This window comes from Channa argus, chromosome 5 (assembly GCF_033026475.1).
Source record: "Channa argus isolate prfri chromosome 5, Channa argus male v1.0, whole genome shotgun sequence".
Classification (NCBI taxonomy): domain Eukaryota; kingdom Metazoa; phylum Chordata; class Actinopteri; order Anabantiformes; family Channidae; genus Channa; species Channa argus.
The window spans coordinates 2001331-2016453 of record NC_090201.1 but is presented as its reverse complement, the minus strand read 5'-3'; the positions used below and the strand labels follow the sequence as shown (position 1 = coordinate 2016453).

Below are 15123 nucleotides of genomic sequence, written 5' to 3'. Positions count from 1 at the left end.
CTTGTTAAAATCTATTTGATTTGCTCCTTAATCTCTGCCTTTGTATCTGTATTTATTCATTATCACCTATGATAAGAAGTAGTTAAAGGATCATTTTAGTTACTTCCTGTATCATATTTTAAACAATTGTTATAGAGACAATGGATTTTAAAGTGACTTCCTCCAACTCATGTAATTATCGTGGATTAATTTATAAGCTGTTTGCTTCGTTTTAACACCATATCTGTACACTGATCTAAAGTAACCCAGTCAACTGAATTCAAGGGATATCTGGTGACATTATGGTGTATCGGAGCATTTGGGGCAACAGTCGTGATAAAGAAACATGCCTCAATGGACTGGTCTGTCTGGTTGATGTGCTTTTAATCGTTTTGGGACATCAACAGAGGCCTACACTGAGAAGCTAACGCAGGTCGTTCGTAGAAGAAAATCACTGTTGGTTTTAGCATCTTTATGGTGAAGTGAACAGTACAATGAATGTAGGTAAAGACAAGATTATGCTTTAGACTCATTGTTTTGTACCAAAAAATGCTGTGGGCTCTTTGTTTAGTATTAGCTCTTGGAAGGATTCATAACTGTTTTGTCTCTGTTAGAAAAGTGAAGAAAAGTCTTGTGCTCTTCGTTCTCTTTATTCTTCAGTGGTTCAGTTTGCATTATCTCACATTTAGTAAAACCTTCCTGTAAACCAGGTTATTCTTTTACATTGATTACAGTTCTGATATGTCATCTACTAATCAGATCTGTCCACCACAAAGCTTAAAATCTGTGTGAGTGCAGAGTCGTGCCATTGTTCTACCTTAGTATCTGGTCTCCCAGTTGAAGATGAACCTGACCTGCACTGGGAAGCACCTCCAGTACCTGCTGGGACTCCTGGCAGTTACTAGGCTGACACTGTGGCTCTGAGACTGCTGGCTGGTGCTCCTGCTTCTCTTGAATGGAATGACAAGGTCTGTTCTCTATAGATTAAGTACCATAAATCTCTCTCCGTCTCTTGATGTTGGTAGGTGTGAGTATGTGGATGTCTCTGTCACGTGGTGATGACTGTACAGGATTGTCTAATGTGTAGACAGGGATGCCTGGGGTTGTTGGTGTTGGCTGTGGCTGGATGGATGTGGCATTGACCATTCAGTGATTGGGCAATATTAAATGTATGAAGACAACACCTGAACCCAAATGGTAATTTTTAAAACGTGAATCTTAACATTGTGAAGTATGTGTGAAATGCAATAAACAGGCTTGTGTCTTATGGCGGCGGTTTACAGCATGAAACAAATGGAGGCTCGCTTCTGTTTTCATGTCACTTGAGTGTTCAGTTAGGCCTGTTTTATACTCTGCACAGGTGCAGCAGTGAAAGTCTCTTCTCCAGGGACCCAGTCAGGTCAGGCGACTTCTCCATCTAATAGAAAAGAAAATGGCTTTGGAGAAGCTACGTTCATCATGAGTAACTCTCACAGGTGCTAGAGCTGCTACACGTAGTGCAGTGTGTGTCAGTTAATGTTTAGATCAACACTCTCTTTGAACCTACTTGAGCCACTTTCGCATATGAATTCTGGAGAATCAAGCCCAGACATTCCCAAGAGTTTCTGTTTCACACCTGCAATGCACATTAAGAGATGGTCAGTATGAAACGCATTCTCACTTGTGAGGTAATATTTCATTTGGTCTGGGTAAGAGGTGGTGTCTGGGTGAAGTGTGTAGGGGGCAGGACATGATACAGGAAGTATGTCTCAGTGGTTGGTTTACAACACATTGAAGATCGTACATGACAAAAGGCTGTTCCTTGAATTTCTTTCACTATTTTAATGTCTGCCCTTAAAGGGCGACTTCACCAATTTTCAACTTGCTTTCTACAGCTTTAGTTTAGGATGTAAATGTACATTCTTGCATTTAAACGTCCCTCTGACTTCCCTGTATTAAATGATTTCTCTGCTACCAGCTAAAAACTCCCATCACCCAAAGGAGTGTTTCATCATTGGGAGTATGAAAGTCTGGGAGAGGGAGGAGCTCTGAAAAAGCAGGTTGACCGTGATTACTAAACTCCATAGTGAGTGCGACGAGATTACGTAATCTAACCTGAAAGTTCCTCCAAGTGATGTCTTCTGGAGGAGTTTTTCCATCTAGAAGTAGAGAGAAAATTAAAGATGAAAAATTCAAAGGGAAGTTTAATGGCCTTCATTTACATGTACTACTCAAGGAAGTCACAGGTATTGTTTTAGTTTTTTTGAACAAGTAGCGTTTCATCAGCCGTAACATTACTACTGGTAGTCGTAATAATGTTATAGAGAACAAGGGTCAGCAGGGCCAGGAGTCTACAGCTACACAGAAAATGTCATACACTGTGTGAAAATCGCCACTTTAAATATTTTACTCAAGTAGAAGTACTAAGCAGATTATCTACATTTTACTTTAAGTAAAAAAGTAGAAGTACTCCTAAGAAAACAATACATTTTAAACTATACTGATTATATAGCAGAACATGTACAGTAATTTGAAAAAAACTAAGGGTCAAAGGTTACTGTTGGTAAAGGTGGAGCGGACCCATAATGATATATCAGCATCGTATTTCTCTATTAAAACCAGGAGGTGGTAGTAATGTTGTGGCCGACCTGTGTGAGTCGGTGAAGCAGCTATACAAGCTCTAGAAGTTGCAAACAACTTGTGCAGGTCTTTGCTTCCACCTGGCGATGGATGGAGAGAAATGAGAGAAGCCCGTTTGTGCGAGTGTGTGTGTGCGTGTGTGTGCGCGCGCGCCTCTCTCTGTGTCTCTCTCTCTCTCTCTCTCTCTCTCTCTCTCTCTCTCTCGCGCTCTCTCTCTCCTCTCGCCATGAATGGAAGCCTCATCCTCAGGTATGCCTCGTCCTGAACCTTCAGCTGCGCTCCAGCCACAGGCAGCAGCAACAACTACCGGAGCCGCTGCACCCACTCTGCTCCTCGTCCTGCTCCTGGAACAAACACACTGAAGCCAGAGGAAAATCACTGCTTTGCGAACTTCCATCATTGAGAAGTGATCAAGAAAAGCTTTAGTTATGGCGACAATACGGGATTTCGACCCCCTCAACTCCACCGTACCTGCGACAAAGATTGAAGTCACAGTCTCCTGCAGGTAAGCGCCGAAATACACAACCTCCCTGTTAAGCATTCATCTTTTTCTGTTCACATATTTACACTGTTTTGGATCCTTGATATCTTGGATTTTTTTTTTGTATCGTCATAAATGTTCCTCCTATTAGATTTTGCGTAATTCCCTGCTCTTCTCCATTTTCTCTTGGACTTTTCCTCTTAGGTTTTTGATCCGTATTTAGCGTCTTTACGGTGCACGGACCAAACTCTCTCTTTTTCTGCTGAGGAGGAATTTGCATGTGCTGTGGGGGTAGAAATGCGTGGGGAGGTGCACTGACTGTAGCGGCATTTATTCCGTTGGAGAGCTCCGGAGCGCGCAATGAATGCGTGGATACTAAATGTGCCAGCAGACACGAAAGAGAAGGAGCGGATTCTGCTTTGAACCATGGTGGTTTTAATAAGCTGAGGACAGGGAGAGAATACTAACAGTCCTTTTTCTGAGCAGAGTCTAATATTAGCGCATGGAGACTACTACTCCTACATACAAACAGGAAGCTTCAGTTGGTGAAGCTCAAGACCACAAGTCCTAAACCTACAGGTTAAAGAAATAATCTAATAACACAGATCTAAAATTGGTTTGAGTTCGAGGCTAATTCATTTTGAGCTTTTTCACCCGTGCAGAGGCATCGGAAAGTTTTCAGTACATCTTTGCACTGCCACAAATCTACACACAAGTATCGTGTTTTTAGAAATGGATAAAATCTTGCACGTCCACAAGTCCCGAGGCTGATAACTCAGTGTGTAGAAGCCCCCTTTGACATCAATTACAGCGTTAAATCCTCGTGAGTATCTCTGTAGGCTTCTCACAGCTGGATTTGCACTGGTTTATCCTGCTCTTCCTTACCCATCCTCTCAAGCTCTGTCAGCTTGCAGTGGAATTACCTGTGAATTACTGCCACTGATGTTCTAGCGGGTTTTTAAATTGAAATCTGCACTGACAAAGTGCTTGGAGTTCCACCCCACAGAGTTCTTGACAATCTTTTTTTCATCGTGCCTGCTCAAAGTGGTTAACTTCTAGACATATTTCAAGTTTGAATTACTTTGAAGCATATTTCATCGCGGTTAGAGAGGAAACTGTAAAAAAAAAACTGCAAACATATGTTGCACGTTCGTCTTGTTTCTCTGACAGCCTCATCAGTCTTCCTTAATTTCTGACCGAAGTTCCATTGTGCCTCAGAGAGTTGGAGCTTGTTCTGTTGACTCTCGGTCTGTCATCTCTCTCCCACTACTTTGTGGCGGCGCCATTTGGTCACATTCATATTTCGTGTTGTAAAATACACTGCATGAAATATGTGGCGTATGTTGGGATCGTGCTGAACACAAGGCCACATGTATATTTAGAGGGAGAAAACGGGGGAGTCAGGGTGTGTTTGTGGTATTTCTAGCACATGCTAAAGTGAATTGGTAAATATGTGATGCTGGTTTTCTGATTTATCCCCCCACAAACACCCAGTTTGCTAGTGCTGCTTTGTTGTGGTTTCTCATTCACTTTAATGTCAGTGGTGCCGCTGTCAGGCACATTGACACACCTGAATATAATGGCCATGGCATCACTTCATACAAAAGCATTTCTATGTCTGGGGTCAGTCAATGTGCGAAGAGAGCACAAAACTGCTGATTGTGACAAGCTGCTCCAACTCTTCAGTGTCTCTGTGCTCCACCAGTTTGGAGGGGTTAGAGAGGGGCTGCTTCAATTCCTCTGACACTGACAGAATGAGGTTGGCTCCGTTGACCCCAGAAGGATCCTAGCTGCAATCCACTGGATATCATCTGTGATTATGGGAAAGAGGAAAAAAGAAAAGTGGAATCAGGATTATCAAGTGTGGGGTTTTTGAAGACTGCTTGTCTGCTCTGTCAGGAGGAAAAACTGGAGAAACCTGGATTAAAGCAGGTGGTTGATGATGCCGATCAATCCCAGTAACCCAAGAGGCTCATTCGCCAGGCACTGGATTCATCTGTCAATTGAAAGATGACTGTGCTTCATTCAGGTGCTGCACATCCAGTTCTCTGGAAAAGACAAGCGTTGACTCACTGCTTTGAGAGGAAACTTCAGGAGCAAGTTGCCATGTTATCAGTCATGCTTGAGACAACTGTAGTTTACGGCAGCTATAGTTGATTAATAAAACCGCTGGATTTCTGGCTGGTCAGAGATAATAGGAGAAAGTTACACGTGGTCTAAAGTAATTGTTATTTTGGACAATTTTGTTGTTTACACGTTGCTGGAAACTCATCAACTCTAGATGAAGGTGTGATGATCTGTGGTAAATGTGATACGTTAGCTCGGAGGTTTTTTCTTTGGAAACAGTTTACCTCTAGTCTGATATGCTTCAAATTGGTCCAAACTATAATCCGTAAAGGTGAACTAGGCAATACTTTACTCGATATGAACATGACACGAAAACAATGCTCCTGTAACACATTTCCAGGTGAAGGATTTCGTAGTGGGAGGGATTAAAATCACATCTTGGACCACTTCAAAGACAAATAGATGTAGTGCATTATGGAGTTGTACTGTACGTGATTCCCACCCACATTTAAAGAAATCAATCAAAACAGGGAGTAATGACGCTTTTATGGAAACCGCCTTTTCCCAACTGACATCCAAAACACACACCTCCCACTAATATATTGTTCTGTTAGCTACTACAACCTACACAGTGAAAGTATGGTTTTATGTTAAGCAGAAGCTTAATTGGATAAATTAATATGTACACCCCCAAGTTAAAGATGAGTCACCGACAGTATTCAGATTTATTTGCAGGATGAGACATCAGAAGGATATTATGAAAAAATAATGTCATCGCTTCAAGATAATTAGGATTAGGTTAGGAACTAAATTGTCCACATAGTGGAAAATTGTCTTTGGCTTTTACGAGGCACATAAATATATATCACCATTCACAAGAAAGTTAAAAATAGAACCTGATGCACAGATACAGACAGTTTATAGCAAATTCATAAAAATACACAGGAAGCATTGAGATTTCAACATATTGATTCCATTTATCACAACCACTGTGTTTGCACAGTTGTAATCCAGTGTTTGACTGTCCAGTGTTACAACAGCCACCACTTTGTGCCATTGTAAGAGATTTCATCCATGTTGGTGCACGAAGGCTGCATCTTCAACAGATGCCTTCCTCCATATGTTGGGGGGCAACAGGGCATGATCACTTGTTTTGAAGCTTTCTGTAAGTTTCTCCCCTCGTTTATTCAGTGTCACGTCTCTGTATGGATCAACCAATGTAGGCAACAAATTCACCACCAGCAGAAAGTGGAGAGCATGTTGTGTGTTTGCAGAGCTGAGAGGTTCGGTGTCCATCAGCCGTTTTTGTCAGAACCACAATTTGGACAAAACTAGTAACAAAAATGGGATTTGTACACACAAAATCTCACAGAAGACAACTTACATCACCAGCTGAGCCTAATAACAAGACATGAGATCTCTAATGACAGAAGGAACCTTGAAGGTGAATTCTAACTCTGATCTTATGCCGCTGCATCTACGTGATCTTGTTATTCCTTCTCATCTGAGCAACTGCTGCCTGTCCCTATACATCAACATCTGAATTCATTCTGCTCTCAGCTCCTCAGCATCCACCTAACTCAGCTTTTCTCATCATCCTCTGTCTGATGGGCCTGATGTGTTTTGACAAATGTTTGCCTTTTGGATGATCTGAAGTTTTCATGTGGCTACACTGTCTCATTACTGCGTGAATATTGATTCATTTTTGGCGAGAAAAATATGTCTGACACACCTGATTTGCCTAGTTTTTAGATCTTGTCAGCAGGTTTTGGAACATGAGGAGGATTTGCCTGAGGGGGACAGAAATCACTATCTCTACACACTCAATGTCCCAGTGCATTCATTCTTTCATGTGTCTTTTTTCCATTAAGGGCTTCATCCTGGAACAGCCCGAATACTGTGCTCTAGTTCAAAGCCACTGCTAGTGGTAATGAGGTGGATTGCTTTTCCTTTTCAGGTCAAGATGCTTGACACCGAGAGGTTTCTGTTCAAATTGATGAGCGGCGAGTGGAAAAAGAGAATCAGGCAAGAGAGTGAGGAAATCTCGTGTCTGTGTGCACGATCACCATATTAATATTAAGGCCACTGCAGATATGAAAGAGCAGACTCGTTGTTGTTTTATAGGGAAGGAATCCACTGATAATCAACAGTGCTCTGACAGCTGGAGCCTATCCCAGCTGTCACTGAGTGAGAGGCGGGGTCCACCACGGGCAGGTCTCCGGTCTCTCAGGGCCAACATAGACACACATACACAAACTAGCTGCTCAACATAGTATTTAGCACAAAGGTACTCAGATCCAAAAAGCAGCACTAAAGATAGAGTGCATGTTGGATGTACAGTCATAGAGACCAAAAACACATCTCCAAATGATAAGTGTTGCTCCATAACTGCCAGACAAGCAACTATTTGCTAATATTATTCCATGTCAAATCCAAAGGGGGATCTTGTTATAGTAGGTTTAAGGATTAATTCTTTGAATGTTATGCAACGGTTTGCCGAATCCTGTACCAGACACGGAACACACTGATCACCGTGCTTTTCACTTTTCTATGTTGTTTAGCAAAATACAACAATACACAAAACCTTTTCAGTCATTATTTTTGGTAGTGCACGTGCAGTGAACGTCCAAAAGAGGTGCTATTTCAACAGATGCCCGTCGACCTATGTGGGGCTGCTATTTTTAACAGTTGTGGGATTTGTTGACTCTGATGGAGTTTAGCTACAGCTGGGAAAGAGCCAATCAGATTATCCAAACGAAGCTGAAGCAGGCATCTAGGAATTTCACAGAAACAAAAGCCGTGGTCTCTGTTTCCCGATTATTTGTGGTGTGACTTTAACAAATGATGTGATGGACAGAAATAAAAATGGTTTATTTAAAAAAAAAAAAAGCTGGTGTGTCTCATAACAACTGTCTATCTGTATGTATGGATCCTTATGTGTGAGCGCTCAGTTAAATATAGAAAATTGTTGTTTGAATGATGCATCTTCTATCTTAAATTCTTTGAGTTGGAAAGTTTTTATTTTCCAAATGAAACAATCATGTATTTCGTATTTCACAAAGTGCAAAACATGTGATGTGTGAGTGTACACGTGGATGAGGCAGGAAGTCGGGTAGAAGTTTTTTTTTTTCTGTTTCACATATGTGGCATCTTGCAGATTTTCACCCAGATTTTCCTCCTCAAGATCCTATTAGACAAGCAGAGCATGTCAGCCGCCCTGCAACAGAATTGTTTAAAACGAGACCCTAGGAAATAAATTAGATCTTCTTTTTCACAAAGCAAACACGCCTCAATATATCCTCACCACACATCCCTGACTGCTGGAGTGTAAACCAGTCCCTGATACCTGAAAGGAATTTTTTGGCCAGTTTATTAAGAGTGGTCATGTGATTATATTCATTACAGTAAGGGCTTCGTTCCATTGTCCCAACTTTTTTGGCACCTTCATTTTACAGCTTCTTTTGTTGTGTGTGGCATCTTTCAAGAGACTGAAATTTGGAACAAACTAAAGCGGATAGAAGCTTAAAATTATCATTATTATTTTTTTTACGACAAATGGGAAAAATATGAAAAAATGAAATCAAGCCATTTAGTGGCCCATTTTCAGCCCCTATCAGGCCTTAATTGTGGGTCAGTAGTTGACCTCTACCTCCTAGGAGGTTCTTATTATACAATATGGTGCACCGAACTTACAAAATAGACACCAAGCCACAATCTTCTTAGTAAATGGACCTTTTGAGTTGTAGCCGCAAAAAATGTGAAAATACTGAAATGCGACCAACTACTGTCAGTTTGAAGCGGAAACCAAGCACAAGCTTTTCTTTAGAATAAGTTACCAATAGTCAGTCCTACTTCTATAATACTTATGGCCGCTAGATGTCGCATATCTATGGCATGTCTGTTAGGGAGAAAGCTGCCTACTGAATCTTAAGTAGGGTTGATGAGTACTTGCGTAATAATGTCCCGCTGAGTGATGTGATAACAGTCAAACTGGCTGCATAATGACACACGTGTCCGAGGTTTTCCATTGTTCTTCGTTGTTGTACTGTGGGGGCTTGTGGAAACTGCGCTAAAGCTGCGATGGCCTCACAGTGTGGTTGGTGGTCTGCTGCTAAAATGTGACATCTGGGGCGCTTTCCGAGTCAAATACCAGGCAGGTCAGCGAGCACAGGGAGCCAGGACCTCTCAGTGGGAGAATGTCAGTCACAGCAGGGGCGGCCTCGCCTTGGATACCCAGCTTTCCACATGTCGTGGCTTTAATTTCACAGCCGTGATGACATATTACAAAGAAAAACAACTGTCCCCATTATGAGATTAGCATCTAACTGAAATTTATCTTCAAAGACATAGGAGGTTCTTTGCCCTTTGAGTGGACCAAACAAAACCCTTCATAGTTGAAAGACAGTGGGATGTGATTAGTTCAGTGTTTCTGCAGAAAAACTGTTTGATCTCTCTGGTGCCTAACAAGTAGTCCCTAATGAATCCCTCACTTTCCATGTTGACCCAACGAGAAGAAATGTAAGGCAACAGTGGAAAACTATCGAAAAATTGGAAATTTCAGCCTCATTATTTTATGGCTCTATTCACTTAATTCATTTAATTTTCAAATTCTTGGGGATTAGAAAAAGAAAACAGACTTGGCAGCATGTACCAGCCAGCAGTGGCACACACACACACACACACACACACACACACACACACGTAGGGCTGTTTATTACAGTAATGTGTAGGTATTTATTGATGTCATAAGGATTACGTGGACTAAAATAAGCTGATAATAAATGTGCTGTTTATAAATTGAAGTGTATGTAAACATATGCTTTGGGGACAGAAAAAAAAAATCTATATTTAATATAGGAAACACGTGTTGTAGACCATCGTTGAAGTCAGCTCAACATTTCGATGTCATGTTTTCTTTTTATAAAATGAAACCTTGCCAATGCAAACATTTTTATCTTTGCTTCTTTAGCTGATCATCTAAAATTCTTTATTTTAATATTTTTGCCCTTTGAAAATAATAAAATTGGAATGTTTGCACCTAACTGCCCTAGGTTTTGTATTGCATTCTCTCAGATTTCAAATAAAAAGTGTTTACAGCGACAATTTTATCTTGAATTGCCCATAAACCTTTGCCACTCAACCTTCTCACCCTACTTCTTATTTAGCCTCAAGTGTACGTTACTGCACCAGAAGTTATTTTGTATAGATTACAGATACTGTTGAAGAATCTGTAACTGTGTGATTTTTAAATGGTAGGTATTTCTACGTCTGACAGAATGCGAATGTGGAAGGTAAAAACATAGTAGACATTTGCATTTGCAAAAGCATCTTTGGGGCCAAAATTGACCAAAAACACACAAAATGGACCAAAAATCAATGTAACTACACAGACACAAAATTGACCTAAAATGTCACAAAAAGTCCAAATACGTTAAATGTCAAAAAACAAACATAAAATATCCAACAAATATTTCAGAGAGCCTTTCCCTGTTAGTGCTCAGGGTCCACTTCCTTACAAATCGTCCTTGCTTTTACCCATCTAGGAGTCAGTGCTGCTTCTGCCTCACACTTCTGACACCGGATGGCAACTGTACTGAAGCTCATGCATGAACATTAGCTTGCTGTGTGTGTCACTTTCTGCAGTTGCTCTGACTGTCCATGTCACACTGAAAGCAACTGGAGAGGGGACTGTTACAGTCATTTTAGTCTAATAGGACTAAAAGTTGTTAGGATGCTTGTTGTATGTAATATGTGTGATTATAGTGTCTGGTCTTAATACAGTATAATCTGTGGAGCACATTCTGCTAGATACTGGTTTCTTTAAGCTTTTCTAGTGTAGGTCCAGACCAACATGGCTCTGCCAAGTCCGTTCTTTTTTTTTTTTTTACTAAAGATGGTGTTTCAAATTCTTTACTTATTTTAAAAGTCTGTCTGTCAGTGTAGTAGTTGGAAACAGTGGCTCAGTGAGCACAATATACTGTACAGTGCCAGCCGTGACCTTGTCTGCACCCGATGTTAGTTTTTGTGTTGGAAATACTTAAAAGCCACCAGGGTTACCAGGGTCAGATATTTTAAATCTGTTTTGAACTAAACACTCTGTCTGAATCCTTGTAGTGAAATATTGTGTTTGACTTGTTATAGCATTTATGAGGCTGCATTATTGTTGGTCAGACACCACCTGGAAGCCGCAGTGTTCAAGACAAAAGACTGTTCATAGTATTGCATTTATGTACAGTATACATCATTAACTTTATTTTTTTTACTTTGTTTTATTCTCTTTTTTCAAATTTAGTTAGTATTTAGTATTTTTATCTACATTTAATTTGTTACAATGTGTCCTTATCAATTTTCCATTGATTATAACCTTTAATTTATTTTTATCTTTATTCCACACAAAAAGCAAATTAGTAACACTGTTTTATAATCTATTACATTTATGTCTTCTTGCCCTTATTTGATGTGCCTTTTTTTAAAAGTTGTATTTTAGTACTTCTGTGTTGTGGGCATTATAACTTTTTTTTACTTTTTTGTTCGATTCTGTTGTTGTGCTGGTACGACTTTCTTTCACCTGTAGAGCACTTTGAATTGGATTAATCTGTACGAAAATTGCTATGTAAAGAAAGTTTGGATTGAACAAAGCAGTCAAGCGTGCACCATGTTACTCTGTATGTCACAATCAGGAGCTGAGAGCAGAGGATGCTACAGATGATATTCACCTATTTATGTATTGACAGTGGAGGATGTTCACTAAGTCCAAACTGCCTGGTTTGTGCAATATTGCACAAACCCAGCTTGTTGTACTGTAGTCAAAATTCCATTGTCTAATTCCCCAAAGCCAAACCAATCACCACAAAAACATGTGTTGCCTGTTCTGGGACGTGTGTAAGACAAGGCACCACATTCATCCAATAAAATTCCATTCTACTGCACAAGTAGATGGGAAATAAAGACATAACACAGAAAGGAAGAGGGAAAAAGTGGAGATTACTATTGGTTATGTAAGAGGTGACACAGTGTTCTGTGTATGACATGATGTTATATATTATGGACAGTTTCATTTACTGTAGAGGTTCCAGGATAATCATGATAACCAGAACATTTAATTCGAAGTGGCACGGTCTCATGTGTCCTGTGACATTTGTTCAAAGCAGAATAATTGATGAACAACGAGTTAGCATGAAGCATAATAATTTACATACTAATTATGTCTCTATCTTGAAATAGCACCAAACTGTCTCTTGACATAGGCCCATAATGACAGCTGACGTACAGGACACATCCTTCGTATGAAAATAATCACCCAGCACAAAGTCAGCCGGTTAGATTTAGGAACAAAAACGTCATTGGTTTGTTAATGTTACGGGATCACTGATGTCATGGGTACAATTTTAAAAAACCTGTTGCAATTTTGGTTACACAGTCACACACACAGTGTTTTGTCCTGTTTCCCTGTGTTGTTCTCTCTGCTGTTGCTCTGTGTTGGTGTTGGATGTACAAACCGGACGGGACTGGTGATCGAGTCCAGCGTGAAACAGCTTTGCGTGTTTTCGAGTGTATTCAGGTGATGTCAATCACCTGAAATAATGACATGTGGCATTAAGGAAGCAGTGATAATCTTCAGAAAAAGTATTTTTTAAAGTGTGTGTGGTAACTACACAGTGACTACAGAGTGACTGAAAATATATTAAATATGTATCTACAATAAAAGTAATTTGTGATCTCTGCCTCAGGCAGAGAAATACCAGCTCTAACTGCTTCAATCTCTTTGCTTTTGTTGCAGAAACCTGTTAGACATGGACACCTTTTCTAAGTCAGATCCAGGTAACTGCTGCCGCCATCACTTTCATTCTTTTAATTAAATTCCGTGTCCATGTTTGCAATTTCGGCTCTGAAGCTGTTTCATATCCATGATGCCGTTTACACTGCACAACACATTAATCAAGCTGAATGTGTTCAATTTCATGCAGCAATTATTAAATCACCACTGCATTCCACTTATCATCTGCAAGCATCAGTGAGTATGAACACTGCAAGTGTCTCACAGAGCACTGACGGACACAATACAGCAGCCCAGTGAAGGAAAAGCTGAATACCAAGGGTCAGTGGGAAAAGACTTTCGGTCAAGTTCTTTGCCAAATCCCCAGTTTGTTCCCAGCTAATCAGAGGAGCCTGATTGACACTTAATGACCCCTCAAAACACACACACACACACACACACACACACATACACACCTAGTGTGAAGCAACAGCGGTGACCAGAAATAGAGGAGGAGGAGAGGAGGAAAAGAATAAGTGATTCACAAAAATAAAAATACAAATAGAAACGACAAAGGATGACAGAAAAATAATACAGCTGTCAAAAAGGTTTCTGCTTGACTGGCAAGTTTAAGACGAGTAGAGCCAGAGATAGTTCATCTTTGTCTGCTGTGATAAACACAATTCAGTGGGTGGACAGAATTCACCTGGTTTTTCTTTTTTTTTCTCAACATTACCGCCATCTATATCTTCTTTCGTGCCATTGTGGAAGCTAGACCACATAGTATGTGGCTTTTTATGTGGTTGTGGTTTTAAATATGTTTTATTTAATTTCATTGAATTTTGACTCTGCACTTATTTAGCACTTTTCTACCTAACGGGGCTCAAAGCGCTTTACACTGCTTCTTATTCACCCATTCACAGTCACAATCACACACACACTCACACACCGGTGGGGGAGCTGCTATGCAGCTGGCCAACACTCACTCGCAGCAACTAAGTTTGTGTTCAGTGTCTTGCTCAAGGACACTTCGACATGTGACCGGAGGAGCCGGGGATTGAACCAACAGAGCGGTGGGCAGCCGCTCTACGTTCCTGCGCCACAGTCGCCCCTAATTACAATGGCAACAACACATCCTCCGTAGGGTAAAACTAACCTGTCTCACCACAGTATAATCCCAGCTCACGCTCCCTATTAGAACTGGGCTGAATTTCCACCGAAAAGTTTCTCATTTGATATTCAGCTTGACAGTGAAAAATATCTTTCTTGTTGCCATCAGAAGCAATGAGTAGATTCCATCAATCATCTAAATGTTTCTAGGAAAATGCTTATTTTTTTGTTTATATTTTAATATTTCCTGTCAAGGTAGACCCAGTTCCACACAAACAAATGCACTAGAAGAGAAGATGGTAACCATGGTAACTGTAAATCGTGGCTAACGAATGTGTTGATAGCCGTAGCTTAAAAAGACGTAATTAATGAGGGGTGCATTCCATTTACCTTGGAAGTTGGAAGTGACTGCATTCCACTACACATGCCAGGTTACCAGTTCTATTCACGTTTACCATTGTTAGAAATAAGTGTTTATAACTATGCACGTTGCAAACACCATTGCAAAAGTTTAAAGGAGACACAATATATTACTACAGCTTTCACTCTGTTGATGTGCGGAGCAGAAATCGTGGACTGTGGGATAAAGGCTGGTGACGTTCATTCAACTCTCCAATTCAGGAATTTGAAATGCCGATAGCTGACAGTCGACATTTCTGAAGTTCAAATGGTTTGAAAATGCCTGACAAAATCAAATTAAAATGGCTCTGACTAAAACTAGGATTAAATCTTTAAGTCTTTGATGATAAACATGCATATAAGTAACTATATGAGGTTACTAGAAGTACTGACTTGGCATAAAAGATTATGACAACATATAAACTGTCCTGATGTACGTTTTGATTAAGCTTTTATTGACTCATCACATGCACATGCTGTGCAGATAGTGATAGTTAAATAGCAGATAGTACCTAATTCTGAATACTACTGCCTCTTTTTATTTTTGGTCAGAGTGAGAAGTTTGATGTACAGTATATAAACCTGAATTTGCTAATTAAAGCTAAATGATAGATTTTATGTTGCCTGGTCTTGAAGCCACTTTTCACTTTGTTTTCACTTATTACTGTGTTTCTGGTGACATGTAAAAGCACTTGAACACAGATCCTCTGAC

The 15123-nt window shown here is 40.2% G+C and overlaps 1 protein-coding gene across 1 annotated transcript in view; it reads left to right on the top strand.

Annotated features, from left to right (window-relative positions):
• The first annotated feature begins 2672 nt into the window (after positions 1 to 2672).
• The window catches only part of LOC137127369 (copine-9-like), a 147785-nt gene continuing 135334 nt past the window's right edge, over positions 2673 to 15123 (top strand). Inside the window, exons 1-2 of the mRNA XM_067504257.1 lie at positions 2673 to 3103; positions 12927 to 12967. Of these exons, the coding sequence (XP_067360358.1) occupies positions 3027 to 3103; positions 12927 to 12967 (118 nt within the window). The 5' untranslated portion in view covers positions 2673 to 3026. The remainder of the gene's footprint in view (positions 3104 to 12926; positions 12968 to 15123) is intronic.